This window comes from Somniosus microcephalus, chromosome 20 (genome assembly GCF_052327205.1).
Source record: "Somniosus microcephalus isolate GS21.2 chromosome 20, FLI_Smic_1.0, whole genome shotgun sequence".
Classification (NCBI taxonomy): Eukaryota; Metazoa; Chordata; class Chondrichthyes; order Squaliformes; family Somniosidae; genus Somniosus; species Somniosus microcephalus.
Window position 1 is genome coordinate 74,064,012 of NC_141006.1, and position 16,082 is coordinate 74,080,093.

Here is a 16,082-nt window from a genome sequence, read left to right on the forward strand (position 1 = left end):
TAGTAGACTCTGGGACATTTACCGAACTGAAAATAAGTCTGTAGACTCTAACATAGGAATGTACAAGACTGATTTGTGGGCAAAACAGTAAATAACACTTTTTTTTATCAGTTCAAACTGTGTGTGTGTGGTTTGAAGTACATTGCAAGATAAATTGACCTGTACTTGTTGGCCATTTCTGTCCCAGGTAGACATGTTACAAATTACCTGTACCTAACTTTCAAATGTGAAAGATCAGTAATTGTGAAAAAAGTGAACTTTTTGAGGACAGTTGCCATCATTTTGAAAAGCTTGACTTGTAATTTAATTTCAAAAACAAACAATAGCTTTCTTTTTATATTAATTTATACTTTGGAATCAAAAGCATACTTTCTAAATTTGCAGATGACACAAAATTGGGGGGGGGGGGGGGGGGATAGTGAATACTGAGGAGGACTGCAACATGTTACAGGAGGACTTGCCGAATGGGCATGTAATTGGCAAATGAAGTCCAACACAGATAAATGTGAGATTACATTTTGGTAGGAAGAATAGGGAGGTCACTTATTACTTGGAAGGTGCGAGTCTAGGTGGGGTAGAGGAACAAAGGGATCTCGGAATACAAATACACAAATCACTAAAAGTTGCGACACAGGTCAACAAGGCCATAAAAAAAGCAAACCAAACACTAGGGTTTATTTCTAGAGGGATAGAATTGAAAAGTAGGGAAGTTATGCTAAACCTGTATCGAACCTTGGTTAGACCGCACTTGGAGTACTGCGTACAGTTCTGGTTGCTATATTATAAAGGATATAGAGGCACTGGAGAGGGTGCAGAGAAGATTTACAAGGATGATACCAGAAATGCGAGGGTATACATATCAGGAAAGGATGAACAGGCTGGGTCTCTTTTCTCCTGAAAAAAGGCTGAGGGGTGACCTAATAGAGGTCTTTAAAATTATGAAAGGTTTTGATAGAGTGGATACAGAGAGAATGTTTCCACTTGTGGGGAAGAGCAAAGCTAGAGGCCATCAATATAAGATAGTCACCAAGAAATCCAATAGGGAATTCAGAAGAAACTTCTTTACCCAGAGAGTGGTGAGAATGTGGAACTCGCTGCCACAGGGAGTGGTTGAAGCGAATAGTATCGATGCATTTAAGGGGAGACTAGACATGTATGAGGGAAAAGGGAACAGAGGGTTATGCTGATAGATTGAGATGAGGAAAGACGGGAGGAGGCTCGAGTGGAGCATAAACGCCGGCATGGACTGGTTGGGCCGACTGGCCTGTTTCTGTGCCGTATATCCTGTGTAATGTAATTCCCTTTTCCCTTCTCCCCATCCCTTTTTGTTTTCTTCCCCCCCCCCCCCCCCCCCCAACCTGTCAATTTGTAATCTTTAGCCCATGTTTTATAGAAACCCCACACACAATGGTTATAGTGTTGGTAAATCTGCTTCTTGCATGCATTGTAAACAGGCAATCCATTGTTCAGTAACTTAATGCAATCACATTGGCTCATATCCCTGCTTATAAGCTTTGCTTACAGAAGTTGCCAGTAAACGTTTCTCATGAAGTGCAGTGGGGGCAACTGAAACAGCTTTTTGTCCAAGATGTTTAGAAGTTGCTGTCCTTGTGCTCTTCTACAGCAGGAAACGCAATACCCCATACTTTTCGTATTGCTCTATAATGGCCCGGATTTTGCGGTAGGAATAAGGGCGGGGCTGTCGGCACTCACTGTTATTATGGAGTAAATCGGACAGCAACTTCTGGCGTCGCACATGCGCAGTTAAACACCGAAATCTGGACGTTGCTGTCAGTTACCCAGTTCCTCCACAAGCTGCGCTACACTGGTTCCTCGCCGAGGGACTCTGCATTCAAACACATGGAAGGGTGTGAAGTTGCTGCACTTGCCCACCAATGTTCCCGTTAAGCTGCCCGGCCATGCAGCGGTCTGGAGGTCCCGCGCAGGCCGCTTGCTGGCTTTACAATGGGGGAAAAACCGTGCATGCGCAGAAATTCGAATTGCAGCCCTTGAAGGCGCACCCAAAAAAAAAATTAGAAGGAACAAGGTTACTCACTAAACACGCCAGCAAACATTTGGGCTTGTCCATTCAACTGTAAGTGAATTAATGGTGTGGTTAAGTCTTAATTACTGTCAAATAACCTCTCTGGCACTGAATAAACTTTTACAAGTCTCTCTCTCTCTCTCTCTTCTCCCCCCCCCCCCCCCCCCCCTCTCTTAATCACATCTTTCTTTCCCCGTCTCTTTCGCTTTCTGTGCATGATTTTACATTGAATTAAATCGTCTCACTGACACTTCCTGCTTTAGACACTCTGCGAGTCTCAGTAAGGATTCGTCAATCTGGTTGGTTGAGAAGATGGGTTGTTGCTTGTCCTGTTCACTCATGTGCATATGTGCGCGCGCATGCAGACCGCAGCACCCCTGTAGAGGGCGCCTCACTGTTTTGTCTCCTGATGACAGTAAGTTGCTGCGCAAAAGCCCGGGGGCAGCCGGAAGCGCAATAAACGGCGAGTGTCGCTCCTTCACCACTGACTACAGATATTGGCCTGGATTTTTGCAATGTTAAAGTTGCAGTGAAATTGCATGCATGAACTAAAGCTGCTTTAAATTTGCCTATGACCCTACATGACCACAACTTGAATTTTATATTCGTGCTACTGATTCCCTGAAGTGCGGTGAGCCACCTTCTTGGACCGCTGCAGTCCGTGTGGTGAAGGTGCTCCCACAGTGCTGTTAGGGAGGGAGTTCCAGGATTTTGACCCAGCGACGATGATATGTTTCCAAGTCAGGATGATGTGTGACTTTGGAGGGGAATTGGAGGTGGTGGTGTTCCCATGCACCTGCTGCCCTTGTCCTTCTAGGTGGTAGAGGTCGGGGGTTTGAGGGGTGCTGCCGAAGATGTAAATTTAAATATCTGGAATGGTTGACTTGTTTATAATTTGTTTCCCTGGATCAGTGTCTGCTCCTAGGCCCCTGCCCATCTGATAGAATCAGGGGAAGGGGGGAATTGGAAGAGAAGTGGCGTACAGGCTAATGGGAAGAATACGTCAACTGATCACTCTTGAGGTTAACCAGTCTAATGAGTCTCGTGTCTTCACAATGAATTTTACTAGTAACTATATTTTGGACAAGGGAGCTTGTTTAGCTCCTATCTGTATTTCCCAGGCAGGGGAGGGGTTAAGTTTTTTTGGGTAACAACTTGGGTCCAATAGCTTTAAAATATTGAATGTGCTTCCCGTCAAGTGTTCTTGTCTGTTCATTCTTTTTGAAAAGTAGTAGTGATTACTGTTTTTAAAGCAATTTATTATTTTGAATGTTTAAAGGGCATCTTTGCAGCTGGGATTGAGTACCACCCAGGTAAAGTAGTAAAACTGGTCTCTCTCTCTCTTCCAGAAATCTTGTGTATCTCAAAGACATCTGACAATCTCACAGACTGCACTATATACGACGAGTCTTCAATGTGTGAAGGTAAGACGCGCCATGGCTGCTTTTGCACAAGGTTGAGATGTGCGTTAGTAATGCTGGTCCCAGAACTGCAGATCTCTCGCCGCTAACTGCAAGCGGGAATGTAAAAAAACTGGTGCACTTCTCCCAAGTACTTCAGAAAAAATCCTGACCACCATTCAGAATTTACACCTGTCTTCTAACCGATTTGAATGGGGGTGGGGGAAAGCTCATGGAAAATAGTGCTTGGTTCAGACTAGCCCTGAAAGAGATCCCATTCACATTTTGGGTTCTGGCTGAGCCTGGAATCTGAATGTGTCCTGGTGTTGCACATTTAAATTAAAAAGGAACAATTATTTTAGCACCAGTCAGAGAAATGCTACCTGCATTCAATCTCGGTGCGAGTTCTCTCATAATTCTAACAATCATTACAATTGTGAACCATTGGATGATCCTGGTACAGGAAACTTTGTTATATCCGGCACCGACAGATCAGCAACAGCTCGGTCCTATCAAAACTGCCGGGCATACGGAGATTTTCATCTCCATATCTGACAACAAACACTGTTTTGAAGCTGTTGCTAAGCAACAGTCGGCCCGTACCTTGGAAGCGTCTCTGTAGCTTAGCAACAGCTTCAGAGACTTTCCAAAGCCTGACTGTTGGGGGGTGGGGGGGGTGAAGCCACGGGAAGGAAAACAACCACGGCTCCTGATTTCTGCCGGTAGATCGAGGTTTCCAGCCATACAACCTCCGGATAAACCAAAGTCTCCTGTATTCTACCTGTGGGTTTATTCCTCACTTTTTTATTTTTTCCTTCAAAGACTATTACGTTTCCATATCTAGGCTAATGGCGTGATTATTTGCAGCTTTAAATAATCACATGTACCTGGATAGCTGTGACCTTTCCTTGTGTATTACTGTTGAGGTACAGGCGCCAAACTTGGGTTACATAGAATGTCCTTTCTTGCACACCGTACTGGGGGGGCCGACTCTAGGTTGTGGGATTCCAGCTATCTATACCCCATTCTTGGGGGCTGTAGAAGGGGCATTTTGCTATTTGGATTGGATTAAGTTTAGTGCTGGATTGGTAGGGAAGAATGATCTGCAAACCAGCTCGCTGCACTGTACAATTTCCCCTGCTCAAGTCTGGCCGCTGGCACAGTCTGGCTGCAACACTGTGAACTGTTTCATCTCGCATCGTCTCTCTTTTCTAAAAGCTGTAAAGGAGAACACATATTTTGGCCTGTTGTATTCAACCGAGAAATACCAAAAAAAAAACCTCTGCCTAGCATAAAGGTTTGAAGTTGCCAGGACTGGGGCACAATGACTGACTGACTGTCGTAAGTGTCTTATCTGCTTTTCTTGGAGTGTGTTTCGCAGCAGAAATTAATTGAAAAGCTGACCACAGTGTGTGCTCATGGCAAATGTTCTGGGGTCAGCAGAGACCTTGAGAATTGGAGAGGAGAGTCTCTCTATCTATTTGCCATTCATTAAGCTAACATTTACCGCACCTTTTTCTTCAGCATTCTGCTTCCATTGTTCATCTTGGAGCTAACAGTGACTTTACAAAAATCCCTTTGTGGACCCGTGCATTCGTGCAGTTGCTCTTGTGCGGCAGACGCTGTTGATTCTTGGCATCGGTTGAAGAAAACTAACAATTTGCGTGGGGAAATTTGTCTCTTTTTTTCACTCATCTAACTAAACCAATATCCTACTTGTACTCTTCTGCCTCTCTGCTCCCGTTGTCCATTTTTGGAAGAGAGATCAACTTTGAGGCTAGTTTTCGGCCAAACAGATAATCTAAGTCCCAAAGGTTACATTTTTGTTCTCTCTGCATCCAAGTGCGGCTGATGAGAATCCTCCGAGCTTCCAGGGTGCTTGGCCGAGTAAACTCCTCAACAGTTGAAGTATAAATTTTATAACCCTAAAGAAAGACTTGCATTTATATAGCACCTTTTGCAACCACAGAAATTAGTGCTTTACAGCCAAAGTACTTTTTGAAGTGTGGTCACTGTTGTAATGTAGGAAACGCTGCAGCCAATTTGCACACAGCAAGCTCCCACAAACAGCAATCTGATAATGACCAGATAATCTGTTTGATTTGAGGGATAAATACTGGCCCAGGACACCGGGGATAACTCCCCTGCTCCTCTTCGAAATAGTGCCACGGGATTTTTTTGTCTACCTGAGAACAGACGGGGCCTCGCTTTTTAACGTCCCATCTGAAAGACGGCACCTCCGACAGTGCAGCACTCCCTCAGCACTGCACTGGGAGTGTCCGCCTAGATTTTTTTTTTTGTGCTCCAGTCCTTGGAGTGGGTCTTGAACTCTCAACCTTCTGACCTCAGGCGAGAGATACCCACTGAGCCATGGCTGACACGGAAAGGGAGGGAGAAGAGCCAGGTGGATTGTCACTTCCTGTGCAACCAATGAGCGAATGTCCATCGGTGTAATTTGTGCCTTTTTTTTGTGCTTGCCACTTTAGAGACATTGTTTCTTTATAATTTTGAAGATAACCAACCTCGCTGCTTCCTTAATGCATAAAAAATGCACACGAGTGCCCCGTGACTGAACTAGCACTGCACAAGTTGCAAAAGGATTATAGTGTCCATGTGTCACAGGTTCCTAATACTTATTGCAGATCTGAGTTATCTGACCGCCCTGAACACACCCAGATGTTGCAATTCCAGAATTAGACCCTATCCTAAAATCTGTTGACTAATTTAGGGAGACTCTCGTTGATGTATGTTGAAAACACTCATCACTGACCAGATTTATTCTGCCTCATTGGCTCTTTTCAATCATCACAATGTGAATGGTGGTGTAACAGGATGGGTTTTAATAGCACTAATTCTAGCTCGGCTGCGATCTGTTTTCAAATGTCTTTCTCCGGTCTTCTTAGGCAGCCCCTCAGAACTGAGGATGACTTGCTTCCGCATTAAAAATGTGTTCTCAAGTGACTGATGAATCCAATGCGGGACCTACAGCCTTTGTCACCGGTGGGGCAGACAGTGGTTGAAGGGGCAGGTGGGTGGGGTGCTTGGGTTGACCTGCGCTTGGCTTCCACTTGCTCCCGGCGAAGTGACTCGGTGTTCGGCGTCTTCCCGGATGCTTCTCCTCCACTTTATGCGGTCTTGGGCCAGGGTTTCCCAGGTGTTGGTGGGGATGTTACACTTTTTCAAGGAGGCTTTGAGGGTGTCCTCTAAGTGTTTCCTCTGCCAACCTGGGGCGCTCTTGCCGTGTCAGAGCTCCGAGTAGACCGCTTGTTTTGGGAGTCTCGTATCGGGCATACGGACAATGTGACCTGTCCATCAGAGCTGATCGAGTGTGGTCAAAGCTTCGATGCTGGGTTGTTGGCCTGAGCGAGAACACTGACGTTGGTGCGTCTATCCTGCCAATGGATTTGCAGGATCTTGCGGAGGCAGCATTGGTGGTACCTCTCCAGTGCTTTGAGGTGCCTGCTGTACATGGTCCATGTCTCTGAGGCATACAACAGGGTGAGTATCACTGCTGCTCTGTAGACCATGAGGTCCTGGTCTTCAAACACACACTTCCTCAGGCGGTGTTGGACTTCGTCATCGACGTCTGCCCTTGTTGACAGTAGGCTCTCGAGGTATGGAAAGTGGTCCACGTTGTCCAAGGCCTTGTCATGGATTTTGATTATCGGGGGGGGCAGTAATGTGTGGCGGGGGCAGGTTGGTAGAGGACCTTTGTCTTATGGATGTTTAGTGTAAGGCCCATGCTCTTGTACGCTTCGGTGAAGGTGTTAACGATGGTTTGGAGTTCGACCTCCGAGTGTGCGCAGACGCAAGCGTCGTCTGCATACTATAATTCGACGACCGAGGAAGGGACGACCTTAGATCTGGACTGGAGTCGACGGAGGTTGAACAGTTCCTCAGTTGTTCTGTATTAGCTCCACTCCAGCGGGGAGCTTACGGAGGGTGAGCTGGAGCATTGCCGCAAGGTAGATCGAGAAGAGCGTTGCTGCGATGACACAGCCTTGCTTGACCCCGGTCCATACATGAATTGTGTCTGTGGTGGAACCGTTGCTCAGGATCACGGCTTGCCATGTACAGCGGTTGGTGCTGTTCCCTGCATGTCTCTTGTAATTGGCACGTGGTGACAATCCTGTCCATTGTGCCCCTTAGTGGGCGGAATCCACATTGCGACTCTGGGAGGCGCTCTTCAGCCACTGGGAGAAGGCGATTGAGGAGAATTCTTGCGTTGACAACAACTTTCCCTGTGGCAGACAGCAGGGAAACTCCTCTGCAATATTGTGGGCACACCAAATTGTGTTTTTTTTTAATTAAAAACCATTTTAGTTGTAAAGTTATTCATTTCAGATGAATAAATTAATTTGCCCTGTTTCCGCAGTAATTGGAATGGCTTGTAGAATTCCAGATGTAAAGCTGATGTTGACTGGATGAAGGTCTTGATTATGGTGGAGGAATGAAATACCTCCCAATATTTGCAGAGTAAAAGCCTATTGTAAATCAAACTCTTGATCATTAACCTATCTGATTTTTAAGGTTTATGTCAATTAAAACCACTATCTTCAAAAGGTGAATTCTGAAATTAAGGTAGAACCCTAAAATGTGATTGCCCTCCAGGTGAACAAAATGCTAAGTAAAAGTCTCCCGCCTCCCTCACCATAACCAGACTTGCACCACGTGACATTCCTTTTTTTTCCAAAGATAGCTTTTTTTTTCATATATTGCGCATGCCACCCCACCAATCTCTTTTTCCCCCCCCCCCCCCCCCCCCCCAACTGCTCCATGCATCAATTTCAACAGTCCCTGTTCTGTATCTACAAGTCACACCATGACTTTGCCCCTCCCTACTGAACCAAACTCCATCAGCCTCCTGTTTCAGGCATGTGTTCCACTCTCTTTACCTTCTGGCCTCCTTTTTGCATTTATTTTTAAAATTCTCATCCTTGTTTTCAAATCCCTCCATGGCCTCGCCCCTCCCCATCTCTGTTTAATCTCCTCCAGCCCCGCAACCCTCAGAGATATCTGCGCTTCTCCAATTCTGGCCTCCAGCATCCCCGATTTTAATCGCTCCACCATTGGTGGCCGTGCCTTCAGCTGCCTGGGCCCTAAGCTCTGGAATTCCCTCCCTAAACCTCTCCGTGCCTCTTTCCTCCTTTTTAAGATGCTCCTTAAAACCTACCTCTTTGACCAAGCTTTTGGTCACCTGCCCTAATTTCTCATTCTATGGCTCGGTGTTAAATTTTGTTTGATAACGCTCCTGTGAAGCGCCTTGGGATGTTTTGCTACATTAAAGGCGCTGTATAAATACTTGTTCTCGTCTTCCTCTCTGTACCCTGCTTCCTCTCCGCCACCACATCAGCTCTGGCTTAGGCAGCAGAGCTTTGAGTCACCTGGGCTGCACATTCTGGAACCCCCTCCAAAATCCCTCTGCCTTGCTACCTTTACTTCAAAAAAGCTCCTCAAAATTTAGCTCCTCCAGAAACCTATCAAAATCTACCTCTTTTTTTGATTTTGCACTCTAGCACCGCCATCAGTCCTTGTTCCTCCACTCCTGTGGTCAGTTTGTACCCCTGGTGCTGTGGGTCTTTTATTATTTTGTCTGCATCTAGTATTCCTCAAAGCTGACTCCCTCATTTTGTTCTATGGACTATAAGACTGCACACTGTTTCAGATTTTGATTTCAGTTTGGATTGGAAAATGAGAAATGACTCTTCTCCTAATGCCATTAAAAAGCAACTCCATTCCCCTGGGTTACATTCAAAACCTCCTGTTTCTAACCTAACCGAAAGGCGATCTGCCACTAAATGTTAGTTTGTCTTGGCCATTGCAATTTTCAGATATTGGATTTTTTTTAATGCAATCCCAATTTGTTTGAAGTTTGTTTCAACAATTGTTAATGTGACAGAGGGGGAGGTATAAGAGGAGGGGGTGTCGCAATATTAATTAAGGAGTCAATTACTGCAGTAAGAAGGGATGATATATTAGCAGGGTCCTCTAATGAGGCCATATGGGTGGAGCTTAAACAAAAAGGGGGCAAGCACTTTGCTGGGAGTGTACTATAGGCCTCCAAACAGTCAGGGGGAGACAGAGGAACAGATATGTAGGCAAATCTCAGAGAAATGTGCAAATAATAGGGTAATAATAATGGGGGATTTCAACTTCCCCAATATTAACTGGGATAGTCAGAGTGTGAAAGGCAGAGGGTGTAGAATTCTTAAAGTGCATCCAGGAGAGCTTTTTGAGCCAGCATGTAGAAAGTCCTACAAGAGAGGGGGCGGTACTGGACCTAATTCTAGGGAATGTGGCCGGCCAAGTGGAAAAAGTGCTAGTAGGTGAGCACTTTGGTGATAGTGACCATAATATGGTAAGATTTAAGGTGGTCATGGAAAAGGACAGGGATGGGCCGGAAATAAAGGTTCTAAATTGGGGGAAGGCCGATTTTAATAGGATAAGGCAGGATCTGGCCAAAATGGACTGGGATCAGCTACTTGTAGGAAAATCCGCATCGGAGCAATGGGAGGCTTTCCGAAGGGAGATTGAGATCATACAATGGCAACATGTTCCCGTCAAGGGTGGTTCCAAAAACCACAGGGAACCTTGGATGTCAGGGGATATACGAGAATGGATTAGGAAAAAAAGGAGGGCTTTTGGTAGATACAAAAGGCTAAAGACAGAGGAAGCCCTAGAGGAGTACAAAAAGTGCAGGGGGATACTTAAAGAAATTAGGAGATCAAGGAGGGGCCATGAAATAACACTGGCGAGCAAAATAAAGGAAAATCCTAAGATGTTTTATAAGTATATTAAGGGCAAGAGGATAACTAGGGAAAAAATAGGGCCCATTAGGGACAAAAGTGGCAATCTGTGTGGAGCCGGAAGATGTAGGAGGGGTTCTAAATGAATTTTTTGCATCTGTTTTCACTATGGAGAAGGACGATGTAGACATAGAAATAGGGCGGGGGGACTGTGATATGCTCGAACATATTAACATCGAGGGGGAGGAGGTATTGGCGGTTTTAGCTGGCCTAAAAATGGATAAATCCCCAGGCCCGGATGAAATGTATCCCAGGCTGCTGTGTGAGGCAAAGGAGGAGATTGCGGGGGCTCTAACACATATATTCAGGACCTCTCTGGCCACAGGGGATGTGCCAGAGGACTGGAGAACCGCTAATGATGTACCATTATTCAAGAAGGGTAGTAGGGAAAAACCAGGGAACTACAGGCCAGTGAGCCTAACATCAGTGGTAGGAAAATTATTGGAAAAAATCCTGAGGGACAAAATTAGTCTCCACTTGGAGAGGCAAGGATTAATCGGGGATAGTCAACATGGCTTTGTCAAGGGAAGATCATGTCTGACTAATTTGATTGAATTTTTTGAGGGGGTGACTAGGTGTGTGGATGAGGGTAACGCAGTGGATGTGGTATACATGGATTTCAGTAAGGCCTTCGATAAAGTCCCGCACAGGAGACTGGTCAAGAAGGTAAGAGCCCATGGAATCCAGGGTGCCTTGGCACATTGGATACAAAACTGGCTTAGTGGCAGAGGGTGATGGTCGAAGGTTGTTTTTGTGACTGGAAGCCTGTGGCCAGTGGGGTACCACAGGGATCGGTGCTGGGTCCCTTGCTGTTTGTGGTCTACATTAATGACTTGGATATGAATGTAAAGGGTATGATCAGTAAGTTCGCGGATGATACAAAAATTGGTAGGGTGGTAAATAGCGAGGAGGGTAGCCTCAGTCTGCAGGACGATATAGATGGGTTGGTCAGATGGGCGGAACAGTGGCAAATGGAATTTAACCCGGAAAAGTGCGAGGTGATGCACTTTGGGGGGACTAACAAGGCAAAGGAATACACAATGAATGGCAAGACCCTAGGCAAGACGGAGGGTCAGAGGGATCTGGGTGTGCAAGTACACAGATCCCTGAAGGCGGCGGAACAGGTGGATAAGGTGGTAAAAAAGGCTTATGGGATACTTGCCTTCATTAGCCGAGGCATTGAATATAAGAGCAAGGAGGTTATGATGGAGCTGTATAAAACACTGGTTAGGCCACAGCTGGAATACTGTGTGCAGTTCTGGTTGCCACACTACAGGAAGGATGTGATCGCGTTAGAGAGGGTGCAGAGGAGGTTCACCAGGATGTTACCAGGGCTGGAGCGCTTCGGCTATGAAGAGAGACTGGGCAGATTGGGTTTGTTTTCCTTGGAGCTGAGGGGGGACATGATTGAGGTGTACAAAATTATGAGGGGCATAGATAGGATGGATGCTGAGGAGCTTTTTCCCTTAGTAGAGGGGTCAATAACTAGGGGGCATAGATTCAAGGTAAAGGGCGGGAGGTTTAGAGGGGATTTGAGAACTTTTTCACCCAGAGGGTGGTTGGAGTCTGGAACTCACTGCCTGAAAGGGTTGTGGAGGCAGAAACCCTCAACATTTAAGAAGCATTTGGATGTGCACTTGAAATGCCATAGCATACAAGGCTACGGGCCAAATGCTGGAATATGGGATTAGATTAGGCAGGGCTTGATGGCCGGCGCGGACACGATGGGCCGAAGGGCCTCTATCCGTGCTGTATTACTCTATGACTCTATGACATCTGAGCGTATGTCTAGTAGGTGAAAGGATGTTTGTGATCTACCAAACGCAGAGTACACATTCCAGTTCCCTTTCTGGGATTTAACAATTCAGGGTTCGAATCTGGCCTCTGGCGACTGTCTGTGGAGTTTGCACATTCTCCCCGTGTTTGCGTGGATTTTCTCCGGGTGCTCCGGTTTCCTCCCACAGTCCAAAGATGTGCAGGTTAGGTTGATTGGCTATGATAAATTGACCCTTAGTGTTAGGGGGATTAAATACGTGGGGTTACAGGGATAGGGTGGGATATGTGTTGGTGTAGGGGTTATGGGAATCGGGTGGGATGTGTGTCGGTGCAGGCTCGATGGGCCGAAATGGCCTCTATCTGCACTGTGGGGTTTCTGTGTGTGTGTGTGACTAGTTGGGGTTTGGTGCACACATTTTACAATTTTTTTTCTGTTCAATAAATGTGGCTGTATCTGTTTGCCTGGGATTGAGCTTTGAAATTGGTTTGGGGCTTTAGAAAAAAACATCGAGGTTTGGGATTAATATCAGTGCAGTGAAGTACATCCTGTGATAGTTTGGCTGTTCCATCAAGTTTAAAAGAATTGCTTCAACATTTTTGCACAGGATATACGGCACAGAAACAGGCCGTTCGGCCCAACCAGTCCATGCCGGTGTTTATGCTCCACTCGAGCCTCCTCCTGTCTTTCCTCATCTAACTCTATCAGCAGAACCCTCGATTCCCTTCTCCCTCATATGCTTGTCCAGCCTCCCCTTAAATGCATCTATACTATTCGCTTCAACCACTCTGTGGTAGCGAGTTCCACATTCTCACCACTCTCTGGATAAAGAAGTTTCTTCTGAATTCCTTGGATTACTTGGTGACTATCTTATATTGATGGCCTCATGGTTCCAGTGGTAATCTGAATACATTTAAAAAAAAAAAAAAAAAAATTAAAAAAAAATTGCTCAGTTAATGGAAAGTGACTGAACCTACTACCTGTAGCAAAATAAACTTTTTTAATCTCCTCCTTTCTCCCCTACCCCCACCCCTCAACCCAATGTCACATTGTTGACCAACTCCTCCATCTCGTATCAGAAGAAATGTGATTGGGTTCAATTTATTGCAGGAATGAGGCTGTTGGATTTTAACTGAATTCTTCCATGTTTTACTGCCAAGTTATATCATGTGACTGCTTAATTTGTGAATACTCTATTAAATTTGAATCCAGCTTAGTTGAGTGAGAAAAGCTGTTGAGACACTGCAGAACTTCCATTGGGCTCTTAAATGCATTTCACGTTAAGTGAATTTCATTCAGCTATTGGTGAATAAATATTACTGAGCTAACACTTTTAGAAATATACTCTCCCTACCCTGGAATTCGTCAAGGTAGAACTGACCGGCTGACGTTTTTGAAAGGCTATGAAATATAATGTAATCCTGCATCCTGAAGTTACTAGGCCTCACTGCAGTTGCATGTGTTGCTGCCTTCAAATTATCTCTGACCCCAGACTCCAGGGGTTAAATTACAAGGAGAGATTACACAAACTAGGGTTATATTCCCTGGAATTTTGAAGATTAAGGGTGATTTGATCAGCCCCCCCCCCCCCCCCCCCCCCCCAACCGAGATATCTGCACTCCTCTAATTCTGCCCTCTTGAGGATCCCTGATTATAAATCGCTCAACCTTGGGTGGCCGTGCCTTCTGTTGCCTGGGCCTAAGCTCTGGAATTCCCTCCCTAAACCTCTCCGCCTCCTTTCAGACGCTCCTTAAAACCTACCTCTGACCAAGCTTTGAGTCACCTGCCCTAATTTACCCTTATGTGGCTCGGTGTCAAATTTTTTGTCTTAAAATACTCCTGTGCAGCACCTTGGGACATTTTACTATGTTTGAAGGTGCTATATAAATGCATGATGTTGTTGAAGTTTTCAAGATATTAAGGGAACAGAAAGGGTAGATAGAGAAACTATTTCTGCTGGTTAGGGATTCCAGGACTAGGACATAGTGTAAAAAAAAAAGAGCCAGGCCTTTCAGTAGTGGGATGGGGGGGATTGTCCTGAGAGATTGAGTAGACTAGGCCTATATTCTCTAGAGTAGAAGAATGAGAGGTGATCTCATTGAAACATACAAAATTCTTACAGGGCTTGACCAGGAGGATGTTTCCCCTGGCTGGGGAGTCTAGAACCAGGGGTCAAAGTCTCCGAATAAGGGGTCGGCCATTTAGGACTGAGATGAGGAGGAATTTCTTCACCCAGAGAGTGGTGAATCTTTGGAATTCTCTACCCCACAGGGCTGTGGCAGCTCAGTCGTTCTGTATATTCAAGACCGAGATCGATAGATTTTTGAATATCAAGGGATATGGGAATAGTGCAGGAAAGTGGAGTTGAGGTTGAAGATCAGCCATGATCTTATTGAAGGGGCCGAATGGCCGACTCCTGCTCCTATTTCTTATGTTCTTCGAGGTGTTTACTAACTTCACTCATATCAGGGTGGTAGATGTTTGAAACTCTTCCGCAAACAGCAATTGATGCCAGATCAATTAATTTTAACTCGCCGATTGATAGATTTTTGTTAACCAAAGGTATTAAGGGATATGGGGCAAAGGTGGGTATATGGAGTTAGGCCGCAGATCAGCCATGATCTCATTGAATGGCGGAACAGGCTCGAGGGGCCAAATGGCCGCCTCCTGTTCCTATGTTGTACCAGTGCTGTGCAATTTTTCCCGGCCAATGTTAGGGCAGGAGCCTTTGAGACTAGACCTCATTACACATTTTGCTGGTGGTGTCTGCAGTATTGGTGGTTGGTTGCTGGGAGTGGCCCTGGGAGAATGCATGAGCTAGAATTCTTCTGTGTAATCCACTATGAAGCCATTTTGTTTACAGAAAATGTATTGTGGTGCAATTATCTTCTGAAATTACTTTTTAATTCTTTTCCTAAAAGAAATAGCAGTAGACCAATGCAGTGATGCTGTAAGGTTGGTGTGGGTGGGGGGTAAGCAATCTTAGCATAGTGAGACTAGGTGCTTCACCAGGCAGAGGTGATGAAATCAGATGGTGACACACCACAGATTGCTCTTGTACATTTAGTCATTGGTGGAAGCCTAGGAGTAGAACATGCAGGGACCCTAAAGAGGGATTAGAGGAGGGGTTTTGTAATAGCTAGACAGTGCACCCAAAAAAAAGTTAATGGCTTGTGGCTAGACTGGTGGCAAATCACAACCTTTTGGAAGAAAGTATAATTGGCAAGTTTTTTTAAAAACGGTGGTTTCAACAACTTGTATTTATATAGCATCTTTAACGTAATAAAACATCCCAAGGCGCTGCACAAGAGTGTTACCAAAAAAAAATCTGACAGAGCTACATGAGAGATTAGGGTAGGTGACCAAAAGCTTTGTCAGAGGTAGGTTTTAAGGAGCGTCTTAAATCTCTCCGCCTCTCCACTTCTTTAGGGAGGGAATTCCAGAGCTAAGGACCCAAGCAGCTGAAGGCACAGCAGCCAGTGGTGGAGTGATTTTAAAATCTGATGTTCGAAAGGCCAGAAAAAGTGGAGCGCCGATGTCTCGAGGGATTATAGGGCTGGAGGAGATTAAAGATAAGGAGGGCCGGGGCCATGGAGGGATTTGAACACCAGGATGAGAATTTTAACATCAAGGTGTTGCTCAATTCAATTTATATTTTTAAAAAAAATTTCACTTGATATGGAATATTCCTGTAAAATGTAACTATTCTGTCTCCTCAGTTCTACAGTTAATCTCTCTTGCTCCTGTTCCTGTCTCCAACACCACTAGCACTACGACTGTCTCCACTACAACAGGTAAAATGAAAAGCTAACTAAAGTACTCCGCTTAGAAACACTCGGTGGGGTAAAGGACGGTAGTCTATTGGTTACTAGATATTTTTATTTGGAAATATCAACTTCTCTTTGGTAGGTATATTTGTCAGCCCTCTGCTCCAGCACCAGATGTAATCGGCTGTTGTTCAGAAGGTCTTGAATCCCATTCTCTCATCAGTTGTGCTCCCTCCAATAGGACCGTGTTGCTCGTGTTTATCTGGGCTGTCCATTGGAGCCTGTCTTGTC

At 45.3% G+C, this 16,082-nt stretch overlaps 1 protein-coding gene across 7 annotated transcripts in view; it reads left to right on the forward strand.

Moving 5' to 3' along the window:
* Window positions 1-16,082, forward strand: part of cd164l2 (CD164 sialomucin-like 2) — a 65,561-nt gene that overhangs the window by 25,904 nt on the left and 23,575 nt on the right. For 6 of the 7 annotated variants that reach the window (XM_085963007.1, XM_085963008.1, XM_085963009.1 and 3 more), the window contains exons 3-4: window positions 3,394-3,468; window positions 15,744-15,818. In XM_085963007.1, coding sequence (XP_085819133.1) covers window positions 3,394-3,468; window positions 15,744-15,818 — 150 coding nt within the window. The remainder of the gene's footprint in view (window positions 1-3,393; window positions 3,469-15,743; window positions 15,819-16,082) is intronic. The other variant, XM_085963011.1, reaches the window with a different exon arrangement.